The sequence below is a fragment of the Battus philenor genome, unplaced genomic scaffold (genome assembly GCF_028537555.1).
Source record: "Battus philenor isolate CCGP_79_NKW_IND1 unplaced genomic scaffold, ilBatPhil1.0.hap1 SCAF_1, whole genome shotgun sequence".
Taxonomy (NCBI): domain Eukaryota; kingdom Metazoa; phylum Arthropoda; class Insecta; order Lepidoptera; family Papilionidae; genus Battus; species Battus philenor.
This window is the reverse complement of record NW_027181661.1, coordinates 6478957-6501241: the sequence shown is the minus strand read 5'-3', so window position 1 is coordinate 6501241 and position 22285 is coordinate 6478957. Positions and strand designations below refer to the sequence as shown.

Below are 22285 nucleotides of genomic sequence, written 5' to 3'. Positions count from 1 at the left end.
TTTCAAATCGACGTCACAATCTGATGCTATAATATTTCTTTTTTATATTTTGGTAGCCTAATATCTGAGTAGCTTTCTTCTGATACAAATTGATTTATAATTACCATAAAGCATCTGTGTATAATATATTAAAAGATTCTTTATTAAGTTCCGTCATCGTTTTCTTTATTTTTTAAATTATTATTTTTTTTAACAATAAAAGATTTGGCGGCTCTTATAAGCAAGAGAAACAGCTTGTATTTTACTGACCAACAAAGCGTTACATGGTCGCCAACAGAGTTAACAATAGTTATGTAAAAAATCAATCACGAGATTACTCGTGATCGGTCAGCAGCGTTCGGCCTTAAAAACTTCGACCGGTCAACAATGTGTTAATATCACATATAATATTCAACATAACCTAAAAATTCATAAAAATGAAACGTTTTTAATCTTTTTTCCGTGATATGTTTATTTTTTGTCCTACAACCTCAATCAATACTTGTCCTCTTTTGAAGCAACCTCGGAGCGGTCATCTTATGATTTAAATTTTTATTTCATTTTTGGCAAATTATCACATTACCTGTTCCCATATAGGTTTTATTGAAAGAAGTTCATTGTAGTTCTCTTCAATGGCCAATTTAATTTTTGGTTGAATGTAATATTTCAGAGATTTAAATTTCGTTACCAACAAAAACTGGTGAGCAATATTTCTCAAAGCACTTTTCGTTTTTTTTTTTCTTTTAAGCATTCTAGACAATGACTTAATTTAAAAGATAATCGTATCATCTCTTAGAGGATATCGATCATCTTCTTAGTTGGTCAAAAACACCAAATCCGCACATACAAGTTTCAAATAACACACGCCAAATCACATGTTGAATATAAATTACTGTAATTACGCAGGATGTATTGATAGTGATTTAAATCGTTCTAGATAAATAATGAAATAGGTTGTGCTATTAATAAAAAACACTACTTTTATAATGGAATTTGATAATATAGGACTAATAGTTTTTACTTTGTTTGTTACTATTTCTAATGATATAAAATGTATATCTAAAAATTTTCTGTACATATGCAATGATAATCATACAAAGTGAAATGGGTGAAAAGTGATATCTAAAAAAAATTATTTATATTATATATTTTATTTATGTTAATTTCAAAACTAATTTATGTTTTGATTCACTTACTAGTTTGAGGCAGTGCGTTACTGACGGTCTTGGTCACGGTTTGAATCTTCACCACTTCGCCGAATATTTCCATTACCACATAAACTTTCTAAAATAAAAACAATTAGAGTTAAATTTTGTCAACTCGAAACAGAGAAAGTTCTAGAATATACAATAATTAAGGCTGAATGTCATCCAGGGAACAATGGAGAGGGCTAAGTTCGGGTGGCTGCGAGATGGAATCGGAAATAAACAGATCCGCGAAATAACCAAGGTTGTCTAAAGTGGCAGTGGGCCGTTGGGGCCGTACTGACCCCTCTAAGTGTATCGACGACATAGTTAAGATCACGGCAAGCCGCTGGATGCGAGCGGCGCAATACCGATCATCATGGCGATCTCCTCGAAAGATCCTATGCCTTACAGTGACCGTATAGAAGCTGAATGATGGAAATAAAGTGGTTGTAACTTTCATATAGTAACAGTTTAATTTTAGATTAGGTCAGATTAGTCACGCCTATTTATAAACTTCTTTGTGAAAAAAAATAGTTTTTAAATAATTCACAGAAAGATAAATGTATGTTTATAAGATGCTAAATAAAACAGCCATGACTTATGTAAATGTTGTTTGTCACGGCACGGCTAGGCACTTCGCGTATCTTATGTACATTTAAAAAATACTGTTAGGTGTGTCTTATTTATAACGTTATGTCTTTCAAGAGAGAAGGCAAGGTCAATATCCAGTGTTTATTGGGGTATACTGTGTAAATACAAAAGTCTTTGACTCACATCCGGTACTTTCTCAAAGACGACATCCAAGAGCTCACAGTTGTAGTAAATCAACACCCGCTGATCTGTGGTCTTCTTGAGACCAACTCGGTCTCCTGGTCTCAGCCACTCGAACGAGGGCACGATCGATTGCATGTCATGGTCGCGCGACCCCGGCTTTGAATAGCAAAGGTATTTTCCTAAACAAAAACAGAAAATAAGATCTATAAAGAGAATTTCATGAATGCAGTAGGGATTGTATGTAAAACCTTCATTCGAAATAACAACACCAGTTTCTATTTATCGCTACCTTCAACTTATACTTTCCTGAATACATTTCATATTGATTTTTACTTTAATAATTATTTAACTTAAACTCATCTTTTACTGATTTTGTTTTAATTATATATATATATACAAAACAACTTTTTCTATGAACTAAACAAATCTATAGGTAGATGATTTTTCATGTGTTTTTTTTCACTGTCAGAAAAACGATCAAAGATCATAAAACTAGACACAAAGAACAACTGATTCAGTCAATCATTGTATTTTTGTGTAATTATAAAGATATTAAATAAACATTGGTACGGCTAATAAAAATATTTGCTAAAAATACTTGAAATGTCTACTTTTATCAATTAATTATATTAATTAGATTTATTTCGAATTAAATGCAAGTAGTAACCAGAAAGCCCTTGAAGAAATATTATACGTTTCTGCTTTAGCCGGAACGATTTAAGTTCTTCCATATAAAATAAGGCTTTACTTTAGGAAGAGCTCTATGATCTCTAAGAGATACAAGCGCTAGGTCTTTTTTAATGTGTCATGTGTCGTACTGTTATTTATGAGATAACATTGACCACTGTGAAAGTGCATATATTAACACTTTTCAATTTTTCTTATATTCATAAAGTTTAATTGTAGCTGTACCGTCGATGTAGGCTGTGTAGTGCGGAAGGTAGGCGATAGATGGCGGTAGGCTCCGGTTGACGTGTGCGTTGAGAATGTTGATATCCGTCACGCCCATACGGAAGCTGCCAGCATACCCAAATTTGCGTTCCATTATCTTTACCTAAAAATTAAATTCACCTTAAATTTTCAGCACTATAACCAAAAAATAATTATCTTTCCATCTAAAGATTATCTGTATTAAAGACTATGAGACCGCCAATTGTACTTCACTTATGCAATGTTTCTATTTCATGGTGATAAGAATTTGCTTAGATGTAAAATACACTTTGTATTTATATTGTACATAAAAATAGTCCAAGTCAAATAATGAATTTTAAACAAAGACTGTGAGACAAATAAATATCATAATTGATTATAATTACATTTATTTAAACAGTGGCGATTTCTTACAGAGAACCAATATTATACAATATACATTTAATTTTAATTTAGTTAAAAAATAACACTATATATTTCGAAAAATATGCCCATTTGATATAGATAATATAGGACGATTGGTTACAGATATTTATTTTTATTTAGGCTTTAAAGTATGTATAACTAAATTGTCAGCAAAAAGCTTTAGTTTTTGCAACTATTAACTCTCGGCAGTACAAAGCCTGCGAGGTCAGATAGTAAACAATAATTGATTTTAATACATAGTAATACAAATTTTAAAAAAGCTTTGTCAACATTATCTTATTTAATATTTCCGAAACTATTACTTTTTGAATAGGGTATCCCATACAATATAAGACAGCAAATGAGCTACACAATCACCTATTTAAAGCTTTTACATCTATAACCAATCACCCCGTATAAAGTAACAGGGTGTTTCAAAATTTGAGAACACAAAATGAATATTACATTTCGTCAATATGTTATAGTAGCTTACCTCGAAAATCTCATCTAATGCAAGGTGGGCGGAGCTAAAAACTAGCGCACCCGTTGGGTCTTGGGTCTTCCGTCTTGCCATTGTGTAGTCTTGAGTAAGACAGATATTTTCGCCGCAATATTCGGAGAAACTCCTGTTGATTTTATTTATATTTAAATATTTTATGTCAAAATGATCGCTTTGTGATTATTAAAGATTTCAAAGACATGTATTTTTTCACATATTATTTTTAGAAATGTCATTTATTTATTATTATTGATCATATTAACATTTTTATTAAAATAATCGAATAGACACAATTCACATTTTCTTTGCTAATTTTTTCTAACTTTATATGCATAGTCATTAGTTTTAAAACGTAATTTATGTTTGATTATTATAACTATTGCGGGTCTCCTCCAGCACATTTCATGCATCTCTTTCTTTCGTTTTGTTCCCTTGTCATTTCTTGCGGCTTTTAAAATATCTCTCCATCTCTTATATGGCCGACCAATTTTTTTAAATTGGTAAATCCTTAAACCTGTCTCTATAATTAATAAGCCAAAGAATAGCAATAAATATACCACTGATTTTATTATTCATTAATTAAATAATAATTGAAATATGTAGACGAATATTGGGGATGAAAATCTATGTATTTATAAATATTTGATTTTCATTAATCAAATGAGCCTTAATTATAAATACCTGTTTATAATTCAGCATACGTACCAGTACGGTTGTGCAGGCGCAGCAAAAGCACGGGATGCAGCTATCAATGAGTTTTCCAAATTTGTGCACCCGTTGTAGTTAAAGGTTCGCTCCTCATTTTGCAGTATCGTCACCTATTAAAAGACGTTCATATTTAAATAAAAATCAATTTCCTAATGGGTAATAAAATATAAATAAGAAATGATAAAAAATCGTAAAATGATAAATAAACGTAAAACAAAAATTGTAAAATAACATTCCGGAAAGAATGGTGAAGAAAAAAAGACGATGTGAAAAAGGGAAAAAAGAACGAAGAGGATCTCCTTCCTCTGTAATGTGAGGGAAAAATAAGCATGAGTGAAAGACATTAATATGGATATATATAGGAAAAGTTAGTAAATAAAAAATAACGTAAAAAATTATTGAGCCAAAATTGTCCACGTGTACCCAAGAATGTACGAGAGAACTCCAAAATGGAGGCCAATCCAAAAAAATACCTTTATTAAGGCAAGGAAAAGTAATTAAATTTTATCACATAAGATTTTCTGGCAATCTTCTTTTGAGTACTATAATTATTTCAAATAGTCTTAAAAGAGTAATATTCATAATTAAGATATAAATAATTTTTTCAAAACAATTTTTAGAGCTGTATGGGTTATTTACAACTTAAAAGCTAGATATTCCCAGAAAGATTTTTTATAAAGAAAATGACTTTCTTGACATGTGTCCGTTACATGATAAATACAAGAAATAAAAATAAACTCCTAACACCTAAATTTTGTTTTCAAGAAGTGCCTTCATGGATCTGAATGTATGTATATATAAAAGATACACAAGATATCCCAACCCTTACTTTTCTTTGTTTTAAATCTAAAATTAACAGTGTATTATTAAACGAATCTTGTCATAGCATTTAAGATTTTTTTTAATTTACGAAATGTGTGGAAATTTATGTATTGACTTATATGTTTGATATTATAATGTACGAAATATGAATTGTTCAATATCATTTAAAAGAACAACTGTTTCTAGGCGGCATTTCTCAGCAGATCAGCATTCCGAGCCAGTAATAGCTTACTACTTATGATGTTAAAATTCAAAACCGCGTGTAAATGCCCACGTGAATAATAATATGGTTTTTTAATTATAATCTATATATTCCTAGCATTTCATAACCTAGTTAAGGAACTAGGATGACTAGCGTAATCCTAGTTCCCAGGAAACAAACCTGAGTGCATTGTCCGTAGAGGTCCACCACGGCATAAATGTTGAGATGGGGGACATACCAGGCTTTGCCCATGTCCATCCCATCTAAGTAGTAGTGGAGGCTCCGATCGGCATGCCACATCATACCTAAAAACAAAATAACACAACCTATAATTTCGGTCGGATAAGCAGCCAAATAAACAGGATGTAGAGAAAGGAAAAATAAAACTAGAATTAAAACTAGGAATAAATAATAAAAACCCAAAAATAATGTTAAGTAAATAAAATAAAAAGTGATAAATTACAAAAATTCGTAATAAATTAACATATTAAACAAGAATGTATGCACAAAATAAACTTAAGGTAAAGAAATATGATATAACCCGGATCTGTAAAATTTGACGAATGAGGCGAAGAAAGTGAGGCGATAAATAAAAAGAAATAAGTATGAAAATGAATGAGAGAAAATTAATTATCTCATCGAATTAGATATCCATTAAGCTTTTAGGTCACCTAGGCTTTTTATAGAATTTAATTTTTTTATGGCTTAGGTATTTACTTGATAGAAGAACATTGTCTATATCGATTGCTTTAATCCTATTATTCAAAGAGCAATTTTGCATATTGCAGGCTGTATATTCCTTTCGGAATTAGCTGAAGGCAGTAATTGGGAGTGGTAACTCTTAAAAGGAAACCTTGGCTCAGGCATTCGCTTGAGGGAAAATGGAACATTGTCTCGAAGGATTGCTTTTGTTTTTTTCTTTACAGATCATTATTACATATTGAAGGCTGTATTTGCCTTTAGGAATTCATTGCTCGGATTAGGGTTAAAAGGATATATGACCTTGTTAAGATGGTCAATTGTGGAATGAAAATGGGAAATTTATGGGGGTGCCTATGTCCTACATTGAAATAATGATGATGAATGTAGCTTTTATTTATATTTTATCAACTCACCTACTCTGCTGCCGACTGTCAGCGTATCCAGATCTAATGGATATCCGCTACGCACGCATTCGCCGTCTTTCATTATGGCACAACCGCTCAGTATGTATGTGTCCCAGTTGAGGTCGGTGGCGGTACCAGCAAGAGCTCCTACTCCACCGCTGGCCTCGAGGTCTTCAGGCCGGATTGCAGTCACACCTGCATTGAACATTGGAAAAACAACAATTAGCAAACAAAAATCTCAATTATCTTGGTTTAACCGCTACTTGATTTCGGCTTAATATTGGTTTATGACACAACCTGTACCGGATGATTGGGTATAGATGTAAAAGCTCATTTGTCAGCAAAAAACCTTAAAACGTTTAAACATATCTCCTATCACTGTGAAATATATAATTTTCATTTCAATTCATTATGCTTCAACTGCTTGTCATTCAAATTCTGCAGGACCAGATAGTAAACAATAAATAATTTTGATATGTAATAATCTTAATTTAATTAAACTATTGATTTTTGTTTAGTTTTCTTTTCTAATTATGGCTTCGTTATTGGGAACTCGTATCACACCTGTCTGAACCAACGCTTTACATTTTTAATAATTCTGATCACGTAATCTTATATTGACGTACTTCTCTATTATACGATCTCTTCCATCATCATTTTACAATTATCTAACATTCCTTTGCAAACCACGTTTCTTCCACACTTCGCCTCTCTTTCTTCGGCTCGCTATCACAGCTACTGTTACGCATATGTCACAATTTATTGCTTTTGCTTTTCTTCATACTTTTTTGTTTATTTCCTAATTTTTTATTCTTTATCACATTTTTCAAACAGCAATATCTTAAATTTATTGCATTATTTATATTTTTTATATATTTTATTATTACATTCAGATTTTGTTTACAATTCTTGTTTTACTTTTATTTTCCTTTTTTTACATGCTTATCCCACCTGTTTTACTTACTGTGACCATGCAGTATTTGAGAATCGTAGGCCGATCGTGTTATAGGGTTTACCATACATTAACAAACAGCAAATGAAATATACATTCAACCCTTTAAAGCTTTAACACATATAATAAATCATACTGTATAAAAATTACGTACCCATTTCGATGCTGCCGATCCAACAGTCGACCATACAGTCGATGCGAAGCTCAAACATGTCGCACTCGCGGAGTGGTCTAGAGCTGAACAGGACTGCGTCGTTGAACTCCGAGTACACCGTCGCACGGGAGGCGGTCAAGCGAGTGCGTGACAGAAGAGCATTTCGGCCATGCACACGGTGGAAGCACATTTCCCTAAACCCAAATATTAAATAAAAAAGCTTTTATAACTTCATTTCTTTACAGTATTGAGAAATTAATTTGTTAACTCTATTTTCTAATACAGATTACAGGGGTATGTTAAGTTGACATTGGTCACCATGACCTTGTCAAGTTCGGTCGAAAGCACAGAGGCTGGCAATACCCGGCTTGCTCGAGCCGTGGCTTCCCCAACATTCATTAAGCCTCATTACTAAAATAAAGTCTTGGGTTAAGCGCTCTCTGCGCTTTGCCGCCTCGAATCCACAGAATTGGCAAATGCCACTTGGACAGCAGTAAAACTCCGTTCAAAAAATAAAACTGGTAATAGGTTAAAATCAATTTAAAGCCACTAAAGAGAACTAGAATGATAAACATTGCTCTTATGGTAACAATATAGTTATCAGTAAAGCACGTCATGATGATGATAATATGTACATCAAAAAAAATAATTCATTCATTAGCTACTTGCATAATAATGTAAACATTAAACTGGTCACTGTGAACTTGACTTTCTAATTTAACACGTTGACGGACAATTGCGGCTATAGCCGTCAAAGCGAAGTTCACAATGTGGCATGACTGCTATAGCCGTCCAAAACGAAACGGTCGTTTTTAGACACTACGGCTATAGCAGCACAAATGTGCACTTACTGGCGTATACGTAGAAGCATAGTGTCGTGTTTTGAAAACATCTTTTTAGGTTGAAGTTCATATTTCACCTGTTATACGAGTTGCAGATTCAGTATGCACGTGGTTGTGAAGGGAGTAGTGCGATCGTGTTTTCTATTGAATTGCATGTCAAAACCTGCACTTTGTCCTGCACCATGCTTTGAAACATGGCATACCGAAAATAATGTATAATAATTATAAAATTATAATAAATTTTTTTGTCATTTATTTATTTTTGTTTGATTAAGAACTAACATTTCGTGTAAAACTCCCAAAAATACTTTGTTGCATACAAAAATTACTTGTTTGAACCATTAAACCTGTCATTTACGTTTTTAAATTTTTGCTGTTATAGCCGCCATCGTCCTATCACTTAGTGTACAGAGTCCGCTGGCGCCATGACGGTTATAGCCGCAACCTAATTAAAGGTACTAAATTAATCAAAATTAAGTTTATTTAAGCAGAAAGAGTAAAACTATACTTCTAACATTCTAAAAATCACAAAAACATATAGTGTCAATTTTCGAACTTCGCTTGTTCCTACTGTCCGTCAACGTGTTAATACGGGTCATGTAAGTCCAGGCAAAGGTTGTTTATTGCATTCTTAATTCAAATGGATTGCAGAATTAAAATAACTTTCATCATAACATCTTCTAGCTTAAATTAAATCTACGCCTCCTATCCAACTTTTTTGTTCTAGATTTTATAGTATATTTTAGAATATACTTTGTTTTTTTTGTGATCATTGTCATTTCAATTCGTTTTCAAGCTGAATTATAAATTAATGATCGTTTAGGCTTGACGAGATTTAAATAATTTTCGTTCATTGAAATAGAAAAAGAAGCCTCAATAAATACGTTACATATTCAGCAATCCGTACTACGATTTCCTAAACAGAATTAAAAACTATGAATAACTTACGGGTAGGATGTTATGTTTGACTCTGTCGACACGGGTGACTCGGGAGAATACATCTGAGGAACGGGATAATTGTCCACAATTGTTGCTTGCGCCACCCGGCCGTACAGATCTAGAATTTCATAGAAATATTTTAACTCGAATACTTTGTACATCTTATTAATTGTATTAAATCAATGGTAATTAATATGAATATCTAATTGAAAATAAAAAATGTTCACAAGAACCCAAAAGTGTTATTACCAAGAAACTAAAAATTGCAGGAATTTTTAATTTAATTTAGTATTCTTTATTGTTCAGACTAGAATAAATTTAAATGGTTTAGTTAGAGGCAATCTCCAATACAACTATAGTATGGTAGAAATATACATAATGTGTAGTTAGCATGTACAAACATACATATAGAAATGTAACTTAAAGTACTTTTCTTTTAAATTCTTTTACAAAATAACAATAAAGATATTCCCGTAAATCAATTTACACTACCTCTTTTCACGGTTACAATAAACGGCTCGTTTTTACAGATTTTAAAATAATTAAAAAATGTAAATTATATTAATTTTTTATAAATATAAATTTAGAGCGCTTTAAATGACATAATTGTATTTTTTTAGTGAAGTTATAAGAAAATTTAGCATTTATGTTTTACCGGCCGTAAAAATGGCGTTAATAACAAATGCGTCAAAATTTGTCTTTGGTACTTACAACAAAGATACTATAGTTCGTTTGCGTTAAGAACGCAGTGAATCATTTTTGTATGCCGACCTAGCCATGCATCGTAACCAATCTTATCAGAACTATGCATTTTGAAGCAAGCCTGGTCTTTGAAGCAAGACTGGTCATTGTATCACTTAACTTTGTAAATAGAATTTATTAGCAACAATTAACTAATAGGAACAAATTAAAAACTGATAGCCGACTAAAATGATGCTTTGTTCACAGCATTCTTAACGTGAACGCACTATAATTTTATATTACATATTTCATTGTCATATATACGGCGTTATTAATTTTATATTTGTTATAAACATGGGACACGAAATTAACTTTTTTGGATCTTTGACTAATCATTTGATTATAGCTTAAACGAAACCTTTGATAAAGTATGAAAAACATTTCCTTACGTCGATATAAATTAATATATACCTATAATGCCAAAAACTTGTTCGGGGATATTAAACGCAGCGGGTCCCTGGTCGACACCGTTGACGTAGAAGTGAAGGATGCCCATATCGCGCCTCATCACGCCCACTGTGTCACCTTCCTAAAAACAGCATTCATTCTTCAGTCATAAAAGTGTACTCTACAAAAAGGGGACCAGTGATCTAGAAAAGATCTATATCGATGTTTAAAACAAAAAAAAAATGGTCAAATGTGCCAAGCGCAACACTCAAGAGCTTTTCGTAAAATTCGGACAATTTTTTTTTATATTTCGGTCAAAGCACAAAGTTTAGGTTAATATAGAGGAGCTCTTATCTCTTCTCATAAAAACCTTAGAGTGATGTAAAATACTTGTTTCCAATTTTAAAACAATACTTTTTTAAATTTAATATTTTTTTTAAATCTAATTTTTTTAAAACCTTCATCGCCTAAACTAAAAAAGACATTACTACTAGTCTTGCACTGTAAGAAATACACCACTTATTTCTGAAAGTAGTCAATTTTATTATGATTACTAAAATATACTTAATTTATTCGTTTTTTTTCTATTATGGCTGCTATGACAAATTTCCTACTTTTGACAGTACGAAATTCGTCAGGACTTTTAATGTGGTACGGCGGTAACACGTCAAAAAACGCTGCCGCTAGCCGCCTTCTATGGGCTCTTGGCCCTAATTATTCCATGGAATATCCGAAGCGATCTAAAAGTTCGACGATCTACCAGTCCAGTGAAATAGTAGTATGTAACGGTATGAGCCGAGGTTTCCTCGGGATTATTTAGGCTTCGCTACCTTAAAGCCTTAGGCTTAATGCTCTCTACACTCTTTTGCCTTAAAATGCCACTTGGACAGCAATGAAAGTCCGTTAATAACAGGTAATAGGTTAAAATCAATGTAAAGGCCAATAAATAGAACTAGAATAATATCTGCTTTTCTCTTATGGTCACAATTTAATAAATAAAACTCCAGAACGTCTATGAAAAGGTAGCGTGTATTTTTAAGGTTTTATAAATAACACCAACTCTGTTTGCGGTACAAGTGATGAATTGAACTGACGTAAAAGGCTGCTTTTCTTAATGACAGCTAGTAACTTGTTAATCTAAACAATACCATATTACATATTTATAGGTGATCTTACCACAAGCCTATTTAGGTTCCTGACGTACTGAGGGATGATAATGCTTCCGTCGCGGATCACGTCTTCGCCTGTCATGGCCCACGTGCCCGATCTGAGTGTAAAACACGTACTCATCTTAAAAGTTAGCAGTTAATGTAATCTATTATAAGAGATTAAATATCCGAAAGCATATCCACTTAAAGATAACGTTTGCTTATTAGTGAAAGAACTTTTGTATTAAAAATTTCCGATATTTCATTTCTGAACATATTAAATATACGTCTAGGTGTTGGCTTTATAGTGAAAGCGCTTTTTAATAGAAATGATTCTGCGATTTAGCTATCGGTAATTTTTTACTCTATTTGTAAAATTTAATCTATATTTAATTTCATCAAGGATTGGCGGTTGTGGAATATACTTTGATATCGATCTTTCGAAATTTCAGGATGACAAGTTTTGCGTTACGATTTTATTATTGCATATTTACATCATACTGGAATAAAATAAGTATTTTAAAAATAAAACATTTCAATAAAGAACAAGACCACACCGTATACTATTAAAAAGCCTCCGTGTTATTAAAGAAAAATACTTGATGCCTGTTTCAAAAAATCAGTTAAAAATTCTATGTCTCCTTTTTTTTAAATCGTTATCATTCAAAAGAATAAATTGTAGGCATCCAGTGATATTATTCCAATTAATATGACTAACACTAGACTTAACTAACAATTTTTAAATTTCTTTTGTTACTGTGTGTTGCACTTCTGTAAACACAATACAATACTGGTACTTGATTTAAAAAAAAAAAACATATTGCCTGGCCATGGACACATATCTTTACTACATTCAACTTTAACGGATCTTGTTTAATAAAATATACAAAGCAATGTGAGAAGTGATCAAAAGACAACACTTAGTTTTATTTCTTTTTCATTTTATTTGATTGGATAAGAAACTGGAAAACATGTATATCCTCTTCTTCTTTTCAGCCGATATAGGTTTACTGTAAGGCATAGGTCTCCCCTAAAAATGGTCACAGCTACTAGTGCTGCAACTTCCCATAAACCTTAATTATGTCGTCGTTCCACCAAGTCGAGTCGAGGGCCTAACCACGCCGCGTCTACCGACTCGAGGTCTTTACTGAAGAAACTTTCGCCCACCCAGTCATCTGTTACATAAGCTATGTGCCCAGCTTATTGCAACAAGCAATTCTTCAAGCTATTTTCTATCTTCTATGGCAAAATTTCGAGCATAGCTCTCTCCATTGCTGTCTGGGTGATCTTGAGCCTTTATGATGCTCATATGTCATCATCGACAACACATATAGGTCAAATACCTTCGTATTTACTAACCGCGGTATGTATATGAAAAAAAAATGTTCACTTACTTTGCGTTGCTCATTTTGAATGGGAACTGTATTTCGTTTGAGGTATGACGCGTGACTCCGATCTCGATGCTCCCAGCCCATTTAGGTATGACTAGATCCAGTCTCACCTGGAATAACTCATTGGTCCTAAGCGTTCGATTTGTCATAACTATCCCGTTGTTGAAGTATTCGAAAGCGCTGGAATATAAATAGTCAAAATGAAATTGCTACTATATAATTATAAATTCTTGAAGCTATTGTAATTTGAAAATTAAAGCTTAACAGATTAATAAAGCTGTAATACTTACTTAGGCCTATGAGCAGTCTTACCATCGTTAATAATAATAACATTCGAAGCACGCAGCGTATGAAATAAAAGACTGTCTTCGTCTATGGCCGGTGCTAGTTGCCCTGAAAAGTTACTTTTAAATTTAAAAAATCGAGCAATTGCAGATAATATTCAAATATTAATTAACAACAATGTTATATATTAACCAAAACAGAGAAGATAGAAAATTACAAAGTTAATATAAAATAAGGAATACATACATAAGCCAGCTAGCACCGACACACTGGGCAGAGGAGGGAAGTCGTTGATGTTAGTATCGACTTCCTCAAATGGGTCGACAATCGATACCTGTAATAGAGATGCAAGGATATATAACAGTATCGTCGTTGTAGTCATTTTACCCCATAGACACCCACTGCAAGGCATAGGCCTTCCCCAAAGATATCTATGGGAGGATATACCACAATCGTCACGCTTGGCAGATGATTTAGCAATCGTACTATGTTATACCAATCCTCTCGAAACCTGTACGTAAGCCATATCAACATTACATAATCAATGCACAAAATGTAAATTATATAAAATTGTATCCCGAAAATCGAGCCCAAAAAAAAATTTTTTTGTCCAAAGTTTTATTATGGATAGGAATTTATAAAGAATACTTTCTAATACAAATTAAATTGTTTGTTGCAATAAAAAATCTGTAGATTATCGATTTTATTGAATACCGAATATTCCAAAAAAGTTGATATTATATGTAAGTAAAAATGAATCTCTATTTTCCCAATCATATATAAAAAGTTCTTATGAATATAGAGGAAATTTTGTGCACAAAATGTTAAAAATTATAATGACTATTGAAATGCCACATTCGTCAGTTTACTATGAACTTAAAGCAAATAATTACCAATTCGCATAAACTTTATTTAAACATACATATCGAATCTTTCCTAGTACACTTTATAGATATCATAATAAAGAAAATTTTTTCTCACCTTTACTGTCATGCCATAGAGATCCACCACACCCCACACCTGCTGATCAACCTTGTCTGCAGCCACGCCTTGATCAATCCCATTGATGTAGTAATGTAATTGACCACTGCTTTTCCTCATCATTCCTATGGTGTCACCTACCTGTTTGATTACACAATATAATTTCAGTTACATAATATTATAATACATGAGATACATGACAACTTTGTAGCTTATCTTATATTGTTGTTCTATTTTGCAATTCAAAATTGAAAAAATCAAATTGGACTTTTTATACCACCAACACACTAACAAAATAGTCTTTCAAAGTCAAAATCAGGGCGGTTTTGACTTTGTAAGATTTATCAATTTACTAACTCATAAAAAAACAAATACCAAATAATAAATGAAATTTAAATGAATTTTGAAATGAAAAAAAAAATGAATCTATAATGTCCAATAGTGAACGTCTTACAGCTGCAATGATGATGATGAAGCTCTGCGTAGAATTGATTTATTAAAGAGAAGAAAAGAGTTGTTTTTTTTTTTTTTTTAAGACAAAGACTTAACAAGACATTGCCTCTTGAGTTAACATAACATTGGTCACAATAAAGTAGGCCCATACAGTCATTGTATGTTATATCGTAAAATAAATGTTTTTTTACTTATAACGTGAATTTTAAATCAATATTCACAAAAACATACCCTTAGTTCATCAAGGTTGAAGTTTCCATACTCCATACAAGTGCCATGCCCGTTGATCAGGACTTTACAACCAGATAACATGACAGTCCCCGAATCCATGTTAGTCATAGTGGATGGGAAGCGGATTGTTGCTGGATTGTGACTTGTTACACCAACCTACAATCAAAGCTTAGGTCTTAAACAGTTATCTTAACCAAAAAAAAAGAGTGAGAGAAGTAGAACTTTTCAACACAGGGTGATTGATAGCTTTAAAAGCTTACACCATTGATGATCTCAGATTATTACGGTTTAACTTTTGTTGCTGTTCGTGCTTTATTTCACAAAGTACTCACATATGACGTTAAAATGTATTATTACGTTAGATCAAGAGTTAACTTGAAGTTTTGCTTTATTATGTATTGTTATAAATATTATAATGTCCCATAAAAATATTTAAATTAATTTTCATTATACTGTAGGCAGTAACAATAAATAGCAGTGGCATACTAGCGGTAGAGAACTGCTTTCGTAAGCTTTTGTTAAAATCTTATATAGTTCACAATTGGTGAATTAATTATATTGGATTGCTATTGCTCACAAACAAGTTTCCAAAGGATGGGCAGCAGCGTCCTCTGCGTACCATAGTACCACACTGCGATCGTCAACCCGCCTACCAAGCAAAGCGATTATGGCATATTCCTCCATAGATTTCTTTGCATAAGCCGTCTTACTGTGGGCGTCTATGAGCTAAAACAATTACGACGGCGACGACAGTAACGATGGTTATTTATCTTGTTTCTATACCGGTTATTACACTTATAACAAAATAATTGAATTCGATAGCCAAAAAACTTTAACTATTTGACTACTGCGTTATGTTGTCACGAAAACCGCGACGCAGTTTCAGTGCGTCTTTGTTGACCGAAATGTGCGCCTCCCATATATTTTTTACTAAATTACTGCTTGAAACCATCGTAAGAAAAAATCATACGAAAATAATTTTTAAAATTTATTCTTTTATTTGACAACATTAGGTCAAAATATGTTCCGCGGTTTTCGTGCGTTATTGCAATAATTGCTTAGCGGTCAAATGGTCAAAGCTCATGTTATATTTTTTTTTATTGGAATGTGACGGGATAATAACTTCTGGCAGTACCAAGTCTACTCAGACAGATAGTAAACAAAAATAATTTTACTATGTAGTAATATCAGTTTTGGAAACGCTTTTTTTGCTATATTATCATTATGTTTTTTTTAAAAAATGTTTTGTTAAAGTTTGTTAACAGTGAGTGAACTATACATTCAGTTTTATATCTTTTACAATTTTTTTAATAATTACGCAATTCTTTGCTATCTCTCGTTCGTCCCCTATTTTGTCGGGAACAGGGATCTACTTTATTAAATATTTTACTTCCTTTTTATTATTTTCAGACTCTTCTTCCATTTTTCACAATTACTATTATTCTGTTCTTCATTTCATAATGCATACAATTTTTCTCTTCCGCTCTATCTTGTATACTTATAAGTAATTGCTCTGTACGAAAATAAATTTTAAAAAATATGCACCTCTATACTACCGCTCCACTTGTCAACAAGACGGTCAATGCGTATTTCAAAGATCTCGTCATCATACAGAGGCCGATGGGTCATCACTACACCGTTATTGTAATCGTCTAATGGTCGAGCGCGTTCTGCTGACCTGAAACGTTTAATGAAAATTAAAATAACCAACACAATTCATTTAAGATTAGGCCTGTTGTCCAAGCCACGTTTTCTTAACCGTGCAAGCATAACTCGGCAAAACTAGCAGTCAAGACTCCTGCCATTTGCCGGGATTTTTCATTCTAAGCTACAGACACCATGTGTATCTCCAAGAAAAAGATTATCCTTACATATATAAAGCGTTCACGCTAGCCTAGCTACTCCGATTACAATAATTTTTAGTTAGAAATCAACGCTGATTTAAATTCGGACGTTATCAATGTGATCGCTACCATTGCGTGCTGGTAGGAATTGTAAATTGTAATTAAGATTTACTACACCAAAGAATACATCATCTCTATCCTACTTCTGACACCACCATCTCCATAATCCATCGAAGGAGCAGATACATACTCGGGTGGAATCTCACCGCTAATTATGTACATATGTATGTAGACAACTCTTAGAGAAAGAGAGGCTCTAAGGGTCGGGAATATGAGAGAGCGGCATTTTAACAAGCTTTCATACAAAACTTATATCCGTGCCTACATAGATATTAACCCACAATTTTCAAAGCATATAAATGTGCCATTTTCAGGCCTTTGTTTTATATCAAAGTTAAATTTACTTACTTGTTATTATTTGACAGCAATACTAATATTCCACACCTTGGATGAAATCTTATGCGATCTTGTGCGACTGGAAGATAAAATCATATAACGTCGTTAAGGATAAGATAGAAATTAAAACTCGTAAAATTTTATACAAAACTTATATTAGAAGCCACTAAGAATACGCTTCGTAGATTTGAAACCCCGATAAACCCCCTTTACTCTAAGCTTTATTGGCAAGCTCCTGGCAATTCGCTGAACGTGCCACGTACAGTATAATTATTATGACTGGGATTCTTCAACAAGATCGAATCAGGAATAAGGATGGGGGCGGAAGGGCGTACTATATAGCGCGCGGAACAGGCTGTTGGGGGCTTAAAGATTTCAAAGTGGGGAACCGCAGCCCGGGAAGCGCAGCATTGGGCGTTTTTCCACAAAGTGGACAAATGTTAATATTGTCGGAAATCGCTGGATGACAACCTTCCAACTTAGAAATCTATCTCATATAGTTGAGCCTTCTTTGAACGTATGTCTTATAATATACAGAATATACAGAATGTGGGATTCTGATGGGCCGATAGGTCTCGAGGTAGTAACAACACGAAGTCTGAAGTAGAACTGAATTTATGCCGACGTAAATGAACAATTATATTTCTGTGGAATTCCCGTTTACGATGCGCCGCACACTATGATGTAATGTTGCCCCTACAAGTGTTATTTGCCAGCTTTCAAAGAACCTTGTAGTAAATATTGAGAAAAAAGTGTTTTAATTAAAATTAAATCAAGCAATTGAATATAATACGTAAAGAGAGCGTTTAAATTACAACTTACTCAGAGCGCAGGCGGCTTCCGATGTCATAGGTACATAGTCCTCCCGATAATCCTTTGGATAAGCACTATCGCCCTGCGCTGCTGCTCCTTCTACGTCACTGGATGTCAGGGTGTCGTCATTATTTGGATCTTCTTCGATCTATAAAAAAAGATTAATGTATTAATGTATAAAACACCAGAATTTATATATTGTGTTCTTCAATACTATCCTATATCACTGTAATGTGTCTAAGATTATGTGATTTTTTTTTTGCATTTTAATTATTTACAATAGTAATAGCAAGTTATATATACGGTTTCCTAAATCATTAATTAATTATTAATTATACTTCTATAACTTCTACCAAGGGTTGTAATTTCAAGAAGATTTTAAATAATCAAAATAGTTTATAGGCTACGCAAAATTTAAAAACAATGCGTAAATTGTTGATGAGTGTTAATGAGGACTCGATGGAATATTTGGTGGTTGGTGCTAAAAAAAGTTGAAGGCAAGCGATCACGGGGACGCTTCCCTGCGAAATGGACAGACATCATCAAACAAAACTGTCGCTAATGAGTAGTAGCTGTAAATGAATTCTCGCACTCCTCCAAAGACCAAGTTATATGGTGACGACTAGCGAGAGCGGCAGGGCGCCCACTAGAACAGATCATGACATGACCATGACCATCCTGACAAGAGTTGCACGAATGAAAAGAAATAATTGTTGAAATTAAAAAAGGAAATCAAGGCGTGTACAACTCACAATTAATAATGATTACATTTTATTATTTGCAGCGGTAGTTCAGCGGTACAGGACTGAGTATTGATATCTTAGGTCGGGGATATTCCCGAGATAGAATCACATATCATTCACAATTTTTACAATGATTATTGGACCGTTTATTTTGAAAGTGGTGTAATTCCATTTTCTTTTGTTTCGAGAAAATTAAAAGTTACTATATTTGTTGATTTAAAAATACAGGCAAATTATATGAGGTCTGGCATTGTTTCTATTGTTTTATCAACATTTAATTTGTTTATATAGATTTGATTTTGGCTAATTAGACTACAATAACACATATTTATGTGCTGTAAATGGACTTACACCACTTTCAAAATTAGACAATTGTAAAAATCGTTTAATTTTAATTTTGAAAAATCAAATATCGCTTAAAATATACTTCATTTTAAAATAATTTTGTTTACAAATACGCACAACAACACATAAAATTTTATTTTAGACGCCAATCACATTGTCATAATTGCAAGATGCTGATAGATACTGATTACAAGAATATACTTATTCTCTGCATGTGGTAGTATTTCAAAATATGCATGATGCACCGGAGGTATATAGGGTAGTAGCTGCTTCATGTCTTTATAATTTTCGTACGTAATAGGTCTGGCATTTTGGTACAAAGGCTCCAGGGCGATTTTTTCAAATTTTAACGGTCTTTCAGAACGTAGAGGTAGTAAATTAACAATTTTAAATTCTGTGTCCGTCATCATTGTTTTTTAAAAAATGGTATATGGTGCACTTTTGAAGAACCTCAACCAACATATTTGCAACCAATTGACCTGTTCCCCATTAGTATTTTTTTATCCGTCTTTTAATTGCATTTTGGAGATTTTTTGTTGAAATGAAATTCTCCCGTTTCATTTCATATGAAATGAATTTATCCTGTTTTCTACATTACGCTATTATATTATAGTAATCATGTGGTGCGTACACAAAATTCATTTTTCCCAATGCCATTTCTATGATGCCATAATCTGCATCGTTCAGAAGGTATGAATGCCCCGAGAGTAAAAATTCGTGGTAAATTATCTCAATGTTGTTTTCCGACTGGACAACCTTCAACCACATCAATGCTATTTGTAAATTTCGATTTTGCCCAGTACACGTGTCAATGTAGGCAATAACATGGCTTTGGGTCGTTACATTTTCTAAGTGCTTCAAACAGCATGAAGCCAGCTCTTGCGATCCCCTAGAAGCAATGGTTTCGTTCCACACGTACATACTATCTTTATTATTGTGTAAATTGTGAAAACCCACGTTTAGGACGTGCATATCTCATTTTCATCTCTTTTGTAATATGCAATTGAGACAGTCAATTTCGTGTATGGTAAGGCTTTTTGTAAATCAAAAGTAAAAGAAAAAGTATTTATCTGGATTTTCTGATGCTAGGATTTTATCCTCTTGTAATGCTTTTTTGATAATTCAGCATTTTGCAAGTGAACGTCATGTCTTTCTACAAGAATCATTTTTTCGTCGTCATCAGTTGTAGTCTTAATTTTCATGTTTAGTATATCGCATTTCGCACAGGTATCGTTACGTGGCAAATGGAAGCGTAACTTAAAATCTCGTTTAAAGATTTTCCTGTATGTCCATTCATTAACTGAGCTGTAGTTGTTTTCCTTGCATTTTTCCAAATATAAACTATACATTTTTCTTATATTTAATTCCGGATTTAGAAAAATTAGTTCTGGATTTTGCGAGCGTGTGTAATGACACTCAAATGCCGGAAAGCTCTTTATGTGGTATATCACTGTATTCGTCATTAGCTCACAAGTTCTTCTGCAGGAGCCATCAATTTTTCTACGCATGTCATTCGCAATGTTCTAATGCGATTTTAGGATACTATCAATTCATCGAACCCGCGACCTGGGATCGCAAGTCTCAACCATCTACCGCTTGGCTACCATTGCGTATCCACTAATAATATATTGGACATAGTTTTAAAGATATATTATAAGCAGATAATTTGTTTCAGTGATATCTCAACAAGCTTCACTTCTTCCTTCTTGCAACGTAATACTAACTACTAACGTACGTGACCCATTGGAAAGTTTATGTCGTAATGTGATGCCATCTGTTCCAGCCTTCGACAGCGAGTATTGCTTCGATGGTATAGAGTGTTGTTCCTACCTGATTGCATCAGCCCATATGGTTGCATCGCAGTCATCGTCCATCTACTATATCGAATATCAAAAGTTTTTTTTTTCAATTTGTATGTTGTTACCCACGCAAATTTTACGTATATGCATACCTGATCTAAACTGGACTCCATGATAGGTCTCATTCCGTTGGTGGTTTGTTGCATAATTGATACTTGAACACATTGTCCATACATATCAACGACGGCAAACAAACGCGTGGGCATGTCCTGCGCCGCAACGCCAAGACATCTACCGTTGACAAAGAACATCAACTCGGCCTGTTTAAACAAAGGAAATGTAAAAACACAATACAAAAACACATAAAATCTTCAACTATAGAATTGTATATAGCAGGGGTGCCCAAGCTCTTTCACAGTGCGAGACATTTTTAGAAATTTAAAATGTTTTGGGAGTCTCAATTGAATACGCATTCAAAATACGCAAAAATTGTGTATTTTTTTAAAGTTATATTTATTAACATTATTTAAACAAAAGTACAAAATATGTGTATTGAAGTTAGATATAATGGCATACGTATATGACAACACTCCTGATGATACTTAAGATGCCGGTTAATTAATTATTATCGTTATTTGCATTTCGCTAATTTTACAGTGGAATAATAATAATAATTATTCGCACCAGTAATTTGTACCGATTCCCAAGAGCTGTGGATAGGTAATATGAATTTAAATATTGAAAATAATCGTCAATCAATCGGAGCCAAAAATAAACGTTCATAGAGCCGCATGTGGCTCGCGAGCCGCTGTTTGGCCACCCCTGCCACTACATACATAGTGTTATTGGTTGCAGGTGTAAAAGCTTTAAACACACCCTATTTGGTACACCCTATCCTAAATGCTTTCGGGAATAATATATTTATAACACAATGATCATAAAGATGAAAATCGTTTTGAAAATTCGGATTATAGTTAATTAAAAAAAAAAGTGAAAAAAGAACAAAAAAGACCTTGTCCCTCCAAAGTACCTCCTACAATATATATATGTATTAATTTATATGTACATATATATATGTATGTATTTATATATAAGTATATATGTATATATATGCACTTTATTGTAAATAATGAAAAAATTACGACCACAATACTAAAAATAACAATTTT

General features: G+C 33.0%; 2 protein-coding genes across 2 annotated transcripts in view; both read right to left on the bottom strand.

Moving 5' to 3' along the window:
- The window catches only part of Neurl4 (neuralized E3 ubiquitin protein ligase 4), a 33198-nt gene that overhangs the window by 8356 nt on the left and 2557 nt on the right, over positions 1–22285 (bottom strand). The window contains exons 4-23 of the mRNA XM_068776728.1: positions 21269–21436; positions 18239–18377; positions 17429–17495; positions 16662–16794; positions 15117–15272; positions 14433–14573; positions 13694–13785; positions 13457–13570; positions 13170–13346; positions 11804–11894; positions 10652–10769; positions 9509–9617; positions 7719–7912; positions 6622–6807; positions 5687–5811; positions 4480–4592; positions 3769–3901; positions 2853–2994; positions 1941–2119; positions 1176–1263 (exon numbers count right to left, since the gene is read on the bottom strand). Of these exons, the coding sequence (XP_068632829.1) occupies positions 1176–1263; positions 1941–2119; positions 2853–2994; positions 3769–3901; positions 4480–4592; positions 5687–5811; positions 6622–6807; positions 7719–7912; positions 9509–9617; positions 10652–10769; positions 11804–11894; positions 13170–13346; positions 13457–13570; positions 13694–13785; positions 14433–14573; positions 15117–15272; positions 16662–16794; positions 17429–17495; positions 18239–18377; positions 21269–21436 (2665 nt within the window). The remainder of the gene's footprint in view (positions 1–1175; positions 1264–1940; positions 2120–2852; positions 2995–3768; positions 3902–4479; positions 4593–5686; positions 5812–6621; positions 6808–7718; positions 7913–9508; positions 9618–10651; positions 10770–11803; positions 11895–13169; positions 13347–13456; positions 13571–13693; positions 13786–14432; positions 14574–15116; positions 15273–16661; positions 16795–17428; positions 17496–18238; positions 18378–21268; positions 21437–22285) is intronic.
- LOC137920016 (uncharacterized) lies at positions 19912–20666 on the bottom strand. The gene is made up of 2 exons (XM_068763283.1): positions 20555–20666; positions 19912–20243 (listed from the first exon to the last, which is right to left on the bottom strand). Exons 1-2 carry the CDS (start codon positions 20664–20666, stop codon positions 19912–19914), a joined length of 444 nt encoding a protein of 147 aa, XP_068619384.1.